Source organism: Calypte anna, chromosome 13 (assembly GCF_003957555.1).
Source record: "Calypte anna isolate BGI_N300 chromosome 13, bCalAnn1_v1.p, whole genome shotgun sequence".
Taxonomy (NCBI): domain Eukaryota; kingdom Metazoa; phylum Chordata; class Aves; order Apodiformes; family Trochilidae; genus Calypte; species Calypte anna.
Window position 1 is genome coordinate 17,300,691 of NC_044259.1, and position 13,282 is coordinate 17,313,972.

General features: G+C 57.2%; 1 protein-coding gene across 1 annotated transcript; it reads left to right on the top strand.

Moving 5' to 3' along the window:
- Positions 1-5,711: 5,711 nt before the first annotated feature.
- POU4F3 (POU class 4 homeobox 3) lies at positions 5,712-6,984 on the top strand. Its single transcript, XM_030459212.1, has 2 exons — positions 5,712-5,828; positions 6,106-6,984. The coding sequence occupies exons 1-2, from the start codon at positions 5,712-5,714 to the stop codon at positions 6,982-6,984; spliced, it is 996 nt and encodes a 331-aa protein (XP_030315072.1).
- The last annotated feature ends 6,298 nt before the right edge of the window (positions 6,985-13,282 follow it).

Consider the following 13,282-nt stretch of genomic DNA (forward strand, 5'->3'; position numbering starts at 1 on the left):
CCAGCACTTCTGCCCCATGATTTATTTAAATGCTGATAAATTATACATCTCTGGCACTTTAGTAATTCATGTGAAAATGACTTGGAGACAACTCAACACAGTGTACCTCGGCGTGCTCTCTGGTGGCTGAGGACATGTCAGACAACAATTCTCTTCACTTTCTAACGTGACTGGGCTCTCTGTGGGTCAGAGGAGGGAGGAAGATCTCTTGGACAAGCACTCTCCCAGCTGCTGGTGCCTCTGCTGTGAAAGAGGGGGTAAGGTCTGCATCAGGACCAGGCTGTGTGGCTGCAAGCATAGCCAGACCCATCAGACAGGACGTTCAGGCTGTGTTTGGACACAGTGGAAGCTTTGATACCAGTGGAATACTTTAATACCAGTTAATACCAGGAGATGGATGTGACAGGGACAAGAGTAACGAGACCTGATAATTCAGCTACAGAACAGTGTCTGCAGTTTGCTTGTGGTGGAAGGAAGGTGAGTTCCTACAGATCTGCACTGCCCCAGATGGTGGCACGGGGACACCATGGAGCCCACGCTGAGTGACACCAAGGTGGGTCAGTGCTGGTGGAACCTCCCGTCCCAGGACGTGGCCATGGGATGAGCTGGGAGCTGAGCAGGGCTCAGGTGGAGCAACCACTGTGACTTCTGCAGTGAAACCCAAGAAATGTGAGGGTGGAAGGGATGAGTTTAACATCAGGTGACAGGAGTTCTCCCGCCCTCTTTGATTGTTACATTTTAATTTCAAATTTTCATTAAGGTTTCAGGAAGCATTAATGTAAGGGGGATGTGATGGCAGCACAAAGCTGAATGATTTCCACCAGAGTCTGCTCCATCCTGCAGCTGGGATGGAGCTGGGGGGGGGTCTCAGCTCCTCCCTGTAACAGAAAGCATTGAAAAGCAGCAGCAAACCTGGATTCCTGATGTGAAGAAAAACCTGCAAACTAAGGGCAAGGCTTTGGGGACAGTGGGGTAAAACACCCCAGCATTGTTCCTGCTCCCTCCTCCCCCGGATTGCCCTGACAAAGATACAGCTGCTGGACTTGTTGATTAGCAAAAACATTAGCAGACCTACTGTTTCAGGACATGAATAATTAATGTTTGTTCCTCATTAATTTCTTGTGGAACAGAGTCCTGCTAGACTACATTTAGATGTATTGCTAGAATTAGGAGCAAATGCAAGAAGAAAGTGATGCCTGACAGGCAGGTGCTGTGTTCTGCACCCCCAAAACCTACAAGGTTTGTGTGGCTCCTATTGTCTGCACCAGGAACAGACCAGGTTTATTTTTAACAAGCACTGATGTGTCCTTTGTTACAATTTTAATTTCAGGGGATGATACAAGAAACAAGTTCTATAATTCATGCACATTACAAGCGAGTACAAGGCAGACCTCCCAGCCAGCCTGAGCTGCCTGGCATCTTGTGTCCCAGGGACCTCGAATCAAAACCTTGTCTGCTGAAAAATTCAAAACTGAGGTGGCACCAGCTCTGCTGCTGCTCCTGCAGCCAGGCCCCTGGTTCTGCTCCCATTAAACAAGGTTTTCACTGCTGCAGTGGAGCTTGGGCACTCTTGGCTTTCTAACATGGCCACAATGCTTTCCTTATGCTGAAGGATTTTTAGTTTTGATCTGGGTTTGATGCTCATGGCACCAGGTGGTACCACCCAGAGACGAGTACCTGCATGGACTTGTTCTCAGTGAGGGGGGGTTCTGTGCCTCTGCTGCTCCCCAGACCCCTCTGGGGAGGAGTGCCCTGGAGCCACAGAATGGTTGCGAGGTGACCAGACACGTGGCAGCTTCCTGACCTCCAGCTTTTTGACATTTATTGACATTTATTCCCGTTATTCTCTTCCAGGCTCCTGTGAGTTCTGCAGGCAGATGTCAGCTCAGGTATTTCTGGTGTGCTCAGGGCTGGGGAGCAGCTCTGTGATCAGGAGCTGGGGCTTCACCTGGGGCTGTGGATATCTTGTCCTTGTGTCTGTCAGATACACACACCATGGGGACCCCCAAAACCCCTCCCGTGGCCCCACACTCCTTCCCCTCCCCAAGCTCCCCCTGCCCTGCAGGGACCCTCGGGAAGCAGCTGAGCCCCTGGTGCCAGGTTCCTTCCCATGGGAGGTGGCTCCAGAGCTGTGGGAAATGGGATTTTGCCTGAGGCTGCCCCAAGGTCTCTGCAGCCAGGGTGAGGATGGTCCTCTCCAAGGTGAGGAGGGTCCTTCCCTGGCCCCTGGCTTGATCCCTCCACCTTGTTTCTCACAACACCTCCGGTAACTTAGCAGCTTTCTTGTTGCTTTGTTACCTTGGGGGCTCTTCAATCTCCTTAATGAATAAGAGAATCAAGCCAGGTAATTGATGCTGGGCCGTTTAGCTGATGAATAATTGACTGTCTGGGTAACCCGAGCCATTTCCTCGGTCAGACTGGGACAGCCGGGTGCAGTGTGGCACTGGGGATGGGATGAGCTGTACCAGGTCCTGCAGGAACCTTCCAGAGCCAGCGCCCAGAACTGCTCCTCCCCAGGGATCCGGCACTCAGAATCTCGAGTCAGGTCCAAAAAGCACAGTTTCTTTTTCAGAGTTACAGTGCAGGATGTGACAAGATGCTCCCCGGGCTGGGGGTGGGCAGGAGTGGAGAGCCAAAGCTCCGTGGCAGCAGGCGGGTGGGTTCCTCCCCCAAGGGATGTGTCCCTGTGCCAGCTCTGCAGGTTTCAGCTCACTCACAGCACCCAAAGGTGACAAAGAGCAGCGCTGGGCTCCCGAGGAGCCAGATCTGCAGGGAATGGTGTGGTGGCTTTAAACAGCAATTGGAGAAAATTCCCTGGGAGAAGTTACGTTGGGTCTGTGACTGTAACAGATCACAGTGCTTGCAGTCAGTTGCAGAGAGATTAGCATGAACTCTGCTAAATAACACTTATATTTCAAACAAATTTATATTTCAATAACATGTTTGTGTTTCAAAGTTCCCGTCACTCCTGTGTAAGCACAGACTGTATAATTTTTAAACCAAATTGAATTAATAGAATGAAACCAAGAGCCTATCCACAGCACTGTGACTGTGATGGGCTTTGAAATAAATTCTAAATAAGAGCAGAGTATTTGATATATTAGGAAAACAGATAGCGATCTTTGAACTGCAACAAAGAATAAAATAGCACACGCTTTTAATCTGACTCTTACCTGCAGATTTTCAATGAGTCACTACTGATGTTTCATCAGGGTATGGGTTGGGTGATTTTTTTTCTTCCAGAAATACCATTAATTATTCAGCAGCAGGTGAATGATCGCTGAAATCTATTGCAGTGACACCTTTGAGTCTGCAGATAGTTTCTGCTGGCAAACCATCTGGGCTCTTTTAGCTTGTTATTGTTTATCCTTTGGACTTCTCTGTTTGTAAGGTGTAACGTCCATGGACAGGGCCAGGAGCATCAATATTTTACAGCTTTAATTAAAGGCAGCTCAGCAGCTAGATTACCCCATCCAGGCTCTTTCTAAGCCTTCAGGAGGGAAGAGCTGTGCTGAGAACAGGGCTGAGCTGTGACACCAGCCCAGTTCTGTCCCCAGATGTGGGACACTTGCCTGCAGCCTGTTCTCCCAGCCAGAGCCTGTGGTTCCACGTGGGAACAGGGCAAGGAGGAGTGTGAGGTCTCCATCTCCCCACTCAAAAGGGAAGGAAGCAACAGCAGGGAAGTGGGGGAAAAAATCAATAAATAAGCATGCCAGCCCATGTGCAGCCCCAGTGCAAATGGTCTTGGAGACAGCGTGGGGAGAGGAGCAGGCACATCCTCAGGGTTTTTGGACCCAGCCTCCTCTTTGCACCCTCTTACTTTGTGTTAACTAAATAGAGGGAGCATTAAAAACAGAAAAGGTCTGAAACTCATGCCTCTATTAATTACTGCCAGCATCGCAGGGCTGCCCATAAATATGGTGCCACCTCAGATAAAACTTTCATGCAGCTATTTAGGCCCTCTGAAATATAAATGATTCCCTTTAAATTTTCATCATAAATCAGGGCACCAAGCTCTCTGCCAGCATGCTGGGTGTCCCCCCATCCCCTGTGCTGCCTCATGCCCCAATCCCTGTGACCCTTCCCAGGGAGAGTCGCTGAGCCAGGGAAGGGGTGCAGGGCTTGGGGCTGGGGTGGGTTTTAGGGTGCCAGGAAACAGGCAGCAGCTCCTTCTGCTCTTGTTCTATGTTTATTAAAGCTCCTAAATACTCCTGGAAAGTTCAGATCTGGGAGCTGGCTCTGGGTTTTGGTTAAGGAGGTGGAATTTTGCACTTTGCAGAATAGTTTGGGGAACAGCGGTGCCTGAAGGGGTGTGAGGGTTGGGAGAGGGAAAAACAAAAGGACTGCTCAGTGGTAGCATTAAACCAACTTCAGGACTGTTTTTCTCGGAGGGGTGTGTGTGTGGGGGGGTGTCATTGCCTGTTTTCTCGCACTAAGCCACAGATCAGGTGTTTCCAGCCCGCACCGGAGGGCGCAGCTCACTTAACGTCCCGGAGTTCACTCTCCTGTCCTTCCGAATGTGTTTTACAGGATTCCCGCAGGTTGGCTGCTGGAGGAGAGTTTGGGGGGGGATGTGGAGGAGGGGGAGAGGGCTGGCATCCCCCTAACCCAGCTGCGGTCCTGGGCAGGGGCCTCGGAGCCCCTCTGAGCCCCAGAGATGCACCGCAGAGGCTTAAGAAGCCCCGCACGCTACCCGGGAGGGTAAATTTCTCACAGTTTCCTGTGAAAACAAATTCCTGGGCAGGGAAACCCTTCCTCGCACGTTCCGAGTTTCCTCGGCAGCCCCCCGGACTCCCCAGTGCTGCCGGGTGCGGACAGCAGCAGCGTTTTCCTGCTGGCAGTGCGGGACTGGCCCCTGTGCGGGACGGATGCCGAAGGACAGGATGCCCAAGGAGGGGTGCGGGGCAGCTCCGGTCCGACCCCGCGCTGCAGCAGGATGCTCCGCACAGCGCTGGGAACTGCCGGCACCGCTGAGAGGCTCTGGGTTGGACGAGACGATCCTTGAGGTCCCTTCCAACCTGAGATCCTGTGATTCTGACAGTCCCAGGAGCCACCAAAGGAGTTGTCCCCCTGATGCCCAGCGGCTGCTTTGGTTCCTCTCTCCGGCGGACATCAGCTCCCGGGGCGGGGGCCGGAGGGGAGATCCCTGGGGATGGGCACAGCCCAGCAGGCAGCAGGTCCCAGGGCAAGGACGGTCCCTCCGCTCCAAACTTCAGCCCGTGTTTTACCCACGGATAAAAGCCCCCTCCTCCCGCCCCGTCCCCGGGACCTGCGGCTCACGGACGCTCCTCGACGGCCGAGGGAAGGGCAGGATTGGAGCGCGGGGGCACAGCCTGCGGCCCAGACAGGAGATGACCGGCCCGGCCGGAGACTGAGAGTCTCTCCTGACCCCGGCCCCGACGGCGCGTCCCGCCGCCCCATCGGAGGGTGCGGGGGGACAGGGAGGGGCCGGGCCCTCCTGCTGCCCGTGTGCTGCCCATGTGCCGCCCGCGCTGCCCTCGGCTCCCGCACGCATCACGCCTGCGCGGGGCCCGCTCCTGGCAGGCAGCGTGTAAGATGAGTGAAGAAGCGGGTGCGGGGAGGCGAGGGGGGGGAGGAAAGGGGGGAAGGGGAAGCTCTGCCATCGAAAATCGCTCACTCGGGCAGTGGCGAGGCAGAGAGACAAACCCTGAGCCGATGTCAGGGGCTGCCTACCTGCGAGGTGCGCCAGGATGATGGCCATGAACGCCAAGCAACCATTCGCCATGCACGCCCTGCAGGAGCCCAAGTTCTCCGGGCTGCACTCCGGCGCGGAGGCGATGCGCAGGGTTTGCCTCCCGGCCCCGCAGGTATGTAGATGAAGCGTAATTACCGCTTTGAGGCACAATTTTCTGACAGGCAAGCGGGCTTAATGTTTTTTTCATGTCGCCAGAACAATCGCGCGTCTCGGCACCTCTCTCCCCCCTCTCCCGTCTCTGATCCTCACGTCTGCGCGGGGCGGCTGCCTCCGCCGTATTAATTTTTATGACCTGAGCTCTGCGGAGGAACGGCGGTGCCGAGGCAGGTTTTTCATCCGGCGATGACACTATTCCCCACTGACTCCACCATGCGCGTTCTTGCTCGCAGCTGCAGGGCAATATATTCGGGAGCTTCGATGAGAGCCTGCTGGCCCGCGCCGAAGCTCTGGCCGCCGTCGACATCGTCCCCCACGCCAAGGGCCACCACCACCACCCCCCGCCCCCCTTCAAGCCCGACGCCTCCTTCCCCGCCATGAGCGGCGTCCCCTGCCCTGCCGCCCTCCCGCACCCGCACCTCGCCGCCCACCCGCACCCGCTCCCGCACCCGGCGCTGGACGGCGGCGACCTGCTGGACCACCTCTCGCCCTCGCTGGCCGTCGGGGGGCTGCCCGAGCCCACCGCCCTGCCCGCCCCGCTGCCGCCGCACCCCCTGGCCACCGCCGGCCCCTTGCCCGTGGGGGTGGGTCCCCCGGGGGGCCCGGCGCCCCCACCCGTCACCCCCGAGACCGAGGCGGACCCCCGGGAGCTGGAGGCCTTCGCCGAGCGCTTCAAGCAGCGGCGGGTGCGGCTGGGGGTGACCCAGGCAGACGTGGGGGCGGCCCTGGCGGCGCTGAAGCTGCCCGGGGTGGGCTCGCTCAGCCAGAGCACGATCTGTCGCTTCGAGTCGCTGACCCTGTCGCACAACAACATGTCGGCGCTGCGGCCGGTGCTGCAGGCCTGGCTGGAGGGGGCCGAGGCGGCCCAGCGCGACCGCACCGACGGCCCCGACCCGCTGCTGGCCGGCACCGAGCGCAAGCGCAAGCGGACCTCGATCGCTGCCCCGGAGAAGCGCTCGCTGGAGGCGTACTTCGCCCTGCAGCCCCGGCCCTCCTCCGAGAAGATCGCCGCCATCGCCGAGAAGCTGGACCTCAAGAAGAACGTGGTGCGGGTCTGGTTCTGCAACCAGCGCCAGAAGCAGAAGCGCATGAAGTACTCGGCCGTGCACTGACGGCGGGACGGGACCCCCCGGGCTCCCGCGGCGGGACCAGAAGGGACGGCCCCGGGACCCTCCGGACACTCCGCCGCGGCACCCCGGCCCCGTCATCAGCCGGAACCGGAGCCGAGCGGAACCGCGGGGTTTCCCCGGGTTTTCCGGACTCGGTTCCGCGGAAGATCCGCCGGGTGCCCCGGGCTCGGTCCCGCTCTCCCCCGCCGGTCTCTTCCCGTTCCGTTCCGTCCCGCCGCGCAGCGCTCGGAGCCCCCGCCGCCCCCCACCCCGCTCCGGAATAAAGCTTTATTTTTCAACCCCAAGGGACGCGTCTCTTTCCTCGCCGCCCCGGCAGCACCGAAGAAAAATATTTGCCAGAGCAAAACCAACGAAGACCCCTCGGAGGGGCCTCCCCCGTGGGAAGCGGTACCAGGCTTCGCCCCGCCAGACCCCCGTGGTGCCACCGGCACCGAGTCCCGGCCCCGCTCCGCACCGCGGAAGGCGACCCGGCACCCCCCGGCACTCCCCCCCTCCCACCAAGGGAAAACGAAAGATTCCCCCCCCCAAGAAAACCTATAGCGGGTTCGTTACTGATGCCTCTTAGAAGGGGAAAAGGCTTTTATTTACGATTCCCAGAAGGACCTTAACGATTAAAAATTAATGGTGTAAGCGCGAGCCTTCTCTGAATATTTCGCTTCGGCATTTCAGTGAGTGAGAAACATCAAATCTGAGGACCGGGTGTCATCCTCCTCCCTCGTTACAAATTCAAGCTTTTAATTGCTGGTCTCCGGGCAGCCGGGACGCTCCCTCGCTCCCCGGTTTTTCCAATCAGCCTCCAAGATTTTTTTATTCCCCAATCAAACGTCCTTAAATAATAAATGCCCTCATGCCATTACATTATATTGTGGGTTCTGACAATTTTAAATAAGGGTGATGCACTATTAATCGCCTGCCGTCGAGTATAATCGGGGCGGGAGGCAGCCCCGGTGGCATCCCCCCCGCTGCCCACCGCCCGCCCAAGGGGCTCCCGGCCGCGGGGGTCCCGGCTCGGCAGTTTTACACCATCCAGACAGGTAAGAAGAGGTTTTATCCCTTCCTTCGGCACCGTGCGTGGCTGGGAGCATCCCCCCGGCTGGGACCGGCCCCTGGGGGGTACTCGAGGGGGGGAAGTGGGGTGAGGGCGCCCGTCCCGTCCTGTCCCGGCATCGGCGGTACCGGCAGCTCCGGGGGGAGGGGGGGGTCTGGGGGCCGAACCCCGCGACTCGGGCACGCAAAGCTCCGTGTCCCGGGGTCAGTCCCGGTGTGTCACCCTGCTGCAGGGACGCACTGAAGTGACACCGCGGGCACGGCAGCTCAAGCCCCTGCGACAGCCTTTTGTTTTCCAGCAGGCAACAGAAATCACTCAAAGCTCCTCAAACCTCCTCCAAACGGGATCAGCATCCTTCCCTCTCGGCTCAGCCCGTGTTTCCTCTCATCGGTGTCTGCTCAGACAACCTCAGGGCTCAGCGCAGCCTCGTGCCTGTTCGGTTCTGGAAGGGAAATTGGATCGTACTTGTTCTTATCACTGCAAAGACGTCATTGTAGCTTTACTTTTTATTTGTGGCTGCTCTGGTTTCGCCTGGATCTGCTATGGTTTGGTTTGGTTTTGGGTTTATTTTGTTTGTTTGTTTCTTTTTGGTTTGTTTTTTATGTGACAATTTTGCATTTCTCTCTTTTGGATAGAAAATGGTTTAAAGAACTAAAACGAGCCCCGAGCGAACTTTCCTAAATCTGCATTTCCAGTCCCGGGAAGGAGCTGCTGTGAGCTCCTCTTGTCCTCACACCGACCAGGGGGCTCTGAAGCTCCTGGTCCTTCCTGTAACCCCGGCTCCTCTGCACGGAGGCAGCGCTGCAGAAGGCTCTTTTTTTGCCCGGTTTTCAATTTTTTTGCAGATTCTGAGTTTCTCATCACTCTGCGTGTGCAGGTTTGTGCCTCGCTCTGCCCAGATACCACATCCAGGACCTTTCCACCCTCTCTGGGTCTGTACGGTGGGGTCAGGTACCACCTGCTGTTCCAGTCTCTATTACTCTTTCCCTGGGCTTGGCTCCCAGTGCTCCGGTGATGCAGAAAACTCACCCGATCTCCCTCCAGCGGGGGGTCCAGTTCCTTCTCCTTCAGACAGAATAGTTCGGCTCTGGTGTTTGTTGCTGAGGAGGCACAAAGAACAAGCAAACATTGACCCCCCTGTCCCCCTCCCTCCCACCTGGGCCGGGGGCTTCCTTCCAGCTCAGCCCTTGTCCTGGCCCGTGGGACCTCCCCTGGGGCCATTTCATTCCTAAGCACCCCCTGCACGAACCCAGCTCCCCCGGGTACCACCAAAGATGCCACCAAACCCGCCGAGAACTGGGATTCCCTTTTAGTGTCAGGGGAAAGTGGAACCTGCTGAGCGGGGCAGTGGGCAGGGAGATGCCCCAAACCCCAGTGGGTGAGACACAGGTTCTGCAGGCAAACCTCTCTCTATGGCTTCTGGAACCACTAACAATTGATTTCCCCCCACCCCCCTTCTATTCCATGCTTGTTCCTTAATATCCTGCTCTCTGTCTCCTGGGGGCCACACGGAGGAGATGAAAGCCCAGAAAAACCAAACAAGCCATTGGCGGTGCTCACTCAATTGATTTTTACACAAAATTTGCCTTCGTGCATGAAGGATGGAAAAATGATCCCATTAATAATAAATAACAAAAACAAATGAAGGGAGGAAATCAATAGAAGCACATCGGATACCACGGGAGCTGCAGGGGGGTGAAGCCCCCAGAGGTACTGAAAGATCTGTGGGAGGGGGTGAGGGGGGGGAGGGTCTGGGGAGGGGGCATGCGGGGACACCTGGTGCTGGGTTTGGGGATGGGGAGGTGCCTATTTCCCAGAGAAAACCGGTGATTTTCAGCTGTCAAAATCAGACTTTGTTTCTTCAAGCAAATTTAGAGCTGTAGCTGGAAATCCGTGTCACCACAACTCCAGCAGGATTTTGTGCAGTGGGAAAGGAAACGCTCTGACTGCTTTTAAACCCAAAGAGAATTAAAAATGTACAATAAGGTTACACAAAGCTAGACCAGGCACTGAGTGGCATCTCAGTGACATCTCTCCATTTCCTCACTGCCAGGACAGCAAGGCTGGGAGGGAAACCAGGGCATCCCCCACCCAAAGAGCAAAGCGTTTGGGTGCGGTGAGGGCACTAAGTAATTCAGTGCCTATTTCCAGGATCAGCCTTCCTTAATTTCCATGGGACCTTCTCGGTTTGACTCCCCCACACCCTCACTCTGGAGATGCTCCCCCCAGCCCAGCTCCTCTGTCCAGCAGAGCAAGAAGCAGGGAGCAGGTGGGGAGGTTAATCACACTGTCAGCAGTTACTTGGCTTTTTAAACTTGCATGAGTCTGGAGATCAAAACGGAGAGGAGATGCAGGGCAGAGAGGTTTGCAGGGAAACCTTTGATTTTTTTCCCCTCCTCAGGCTGGTGTGTCTGACATGAGCCTCCTGCCAGGCTATGGGGCTCCTTGCTCATCCAGCAGAGCCCCTATGATAGACCCCAAAAGAGTCTGAGTCCCACAGCAGAACACACACCAGAGGAGGCTGGGCCAGGAGGGAAACCCACCCAAAAAATCAGCAAATTATGTGAGGAGAAGGATTAAATTTCCAAGAGGGCTGCAGGACACGCAGCCAAACGCCCCACAGTCACCCAGAGTTTGCCCAAGGGATTTTTGAGAGTCAGCCCCTTGGACCCCCACACACAGCCCCTGTCCTGACCCACTGTGCAGCCCCCCAAGCAGGACCAAACCCTGTCCAGGGGCTGGGTCAGAGCTGAAGGTTCAAGTTTGATGTCTGGGTTGTTTCAGAACGTGTCTGTAGTTCCCCAGACGCCAACACAGATCAGCCTGCAGCCCTCATCAACAAGGATGAGGTCTCCTCAGTCCCTTTGCTGGAAGAGGAACTCAGGGGGCGTTGAAATGGGATGGAGGTGGAGGGGAGCTGTGTCCCAGCCCTGATGGGGGCACTGGGAATAATGCTGGGCTAAATACAGAAGGAAATGTTTAGGGAAAAAAACCTGATATTTCTTTAAATGCTGGACTTTTCAAAGACAGATTTTGTGGGTTTGTTTTGGGTTTTTTCAGTAGCTTTTTAAGGGTCAGGGCAGTGAAGGAAGATGAAATATTTTGGATAGAGCCAACACTTTCCTTATCAGGGACACTGGGGCAGGAGGAGTTGTTCGTTTGCTTCCTCCTCTAATGAAGAAACCTGAAATATTGTGAATTTGGGGTCAGCCCAGGCCGAAGCTGTCTGGAGGAGCCTGAGTCAGAGCACGTCTGCTCCAGCATCCATCCCTCCTGAACTCACCTCATCAAATATTGACCCCCGAGCCAGAGTGTTTCTGGTCTCCCAGGGAAGGAGAGGCATCTTCCCTGATGGGTGCCACAGCTCCTGTCCCCATGGCCCCGTCACACGAGCTTCCCATGTGGCCACCCGAGGGTCCCCAGAGGCCACCCTGGCACTGCTGGACCTTGTTCTCTGAGGGAGGGAGAAGCCCCCAACGGTATAGGAAGGAGAAGGGGTTCGGGGACGAGCAGAAGTCAAGGTCAGGAGCTGGGGAAGAGCCCCAGATGAGGAATCCTGGGGGCCACGCAGCCCCCCCAGCAGTGCCAGCCCCGGTCTGTGCCCCAGCGTGGGGACCGAGCAGCTCGGCAGAGGGGGTCAGGATGGGTTCTGCTGCGGGGACTCGTGTGGACCCACCACTGCTGTCAGCCAGAGCCGGGCCGGTACCGGTGTGGTGTGAGTGCGGCAGCGGGAGCTGGGGAGGAGGAAACGGGAGAGGAGCATCAATAATGCATGGAATGCCGGCAGCAAGGAAGGGAGAGAGGGAGCGGCAGCAGCAGAACAGGGTACCCAGAGCTTTTAGTGGTCTTTTCCTATTAGTGTCAGCGCCGGGGCCGGGCTCAGGCAGGGGAAGTTTCCCCGGATGCCCCCAGAGTTTCGGGACGGGCTGATGGCTCTGCAGAGGGACTCGGGGCACAGCCGGTGGCACCCACACCTTGCAGCTCCTGCCCGGGGAGCTGGAGGGGTGATGGGCTGGGCTTGGAGGGTCCTGCTCCATCCATAACCTCCAGACGAGCCCAGGCTTGGAGCAAACCCCCTGCCCTGCCTGGATCGGGCACCTCCAGGACCCTCACACGTGCTGCGGGAGGGGAGGGACAGCCAGGGCCAGGGCTCCAGCCCCCAGACCCACCTCTGGTGCTCCACCGGCGGGGTTTGAAGAGCATCGCCCCCTCCCAGGGCTGCGGAGACAGCGGGGAGGGCGGGGAGCGGTGCCAGCTCGGGGCTGCTGCCCTCCGAGACGGGACCCGGGGGTCTCCCCGGCAGATGCTGGCATTGAGGCAGCCAAGAGGCCCTGCAGACAGCCCGGGGCAAGACTGAGAATTGGAAAGCACACTGGAACCTGAAATGTGAAAAAGACTGAGAAGGAATGGCAGGGTGGATGCCTCCCCGCACACCCGGGGGGCTCACGGCAGCCCCATGGATGGGGGGGGGGGTTCGGACCCTCTCTGGAGCCCACCACAGCCCCAGGGCTGTGACACTGCCCGAGGAAATCTGGGAACCAGGGAGAGAAAAACCCAGAGGGGGAGAAAAAAGCCACTGGGTTTGGGTCCAGGGAACTGGGGGAGGTTGGAGAGGGAGAGCCCCAAATGCACCCTGCCCGGATGGAGAAGGGAAATAATCCTTAAAAAAAGGTCTGGGATGTAAACCTTTGAAAACATTCCCGATTTGAAAATCCCCCCCCCCGGGAACGCTCTTTCTCGAGCAGCAGGAGCTCAGCACCACGACTCAGCGGAGCCCGCAGCTTCCACACCTCCCGTGGGAAGTGACCCTGGTGGGAACCCGCAGCTCCCCGTCCCCTGCCAGCCCTGCCCAGGTGGCCCCTGGCTGAGGCTGTCCCTGCAGACCGCAAAGCTGCATCCTCAGAATCCGGAGTTTTGATCAAACGTGAGGGGAGGAGGTGTGAAGGGCAATAAATGTGTGAAGGGCAATAAACGGTGGTGCCTCCGGAGCCAGATCCTGCCGGGCACACCCAGCCCGTCAGAAGGAGCTGGATCGTCCCTCCAGGAGCTGCAGCTCCGGAGTTTCTGGGTGAATAAAAGGTTCTGAGCTCAGGAGGAAGGGGGCCGCGGGGCAGCAGCGTGGGGATGGCTCTTCCAAGGTGGGAAGGAAGGGCCTGGCAGATGCTCCTCTCTGCCAGCCGGTAATTAATAAATCATCCAGATTAATAAACTAATGAATCATCCTGACACAGG

Excerpts from the sequence above, each read along its gene's own strand:
- POU4F3 (XM_030459212.1), top strand. The coding sequence starts at position 5,712 with ATGATGGCCATGAACGCCAAGCAACCATTCGCCATGCACGCCCTGCAG. Across the intron at positions 5,829-6,105 it reads TTTGCCTCCCGGCCCCGCAG|CTGCAGGGCAATATATTCGG; the intron begins GTATGTAGATGA and ends TCTTGCTCGCAG.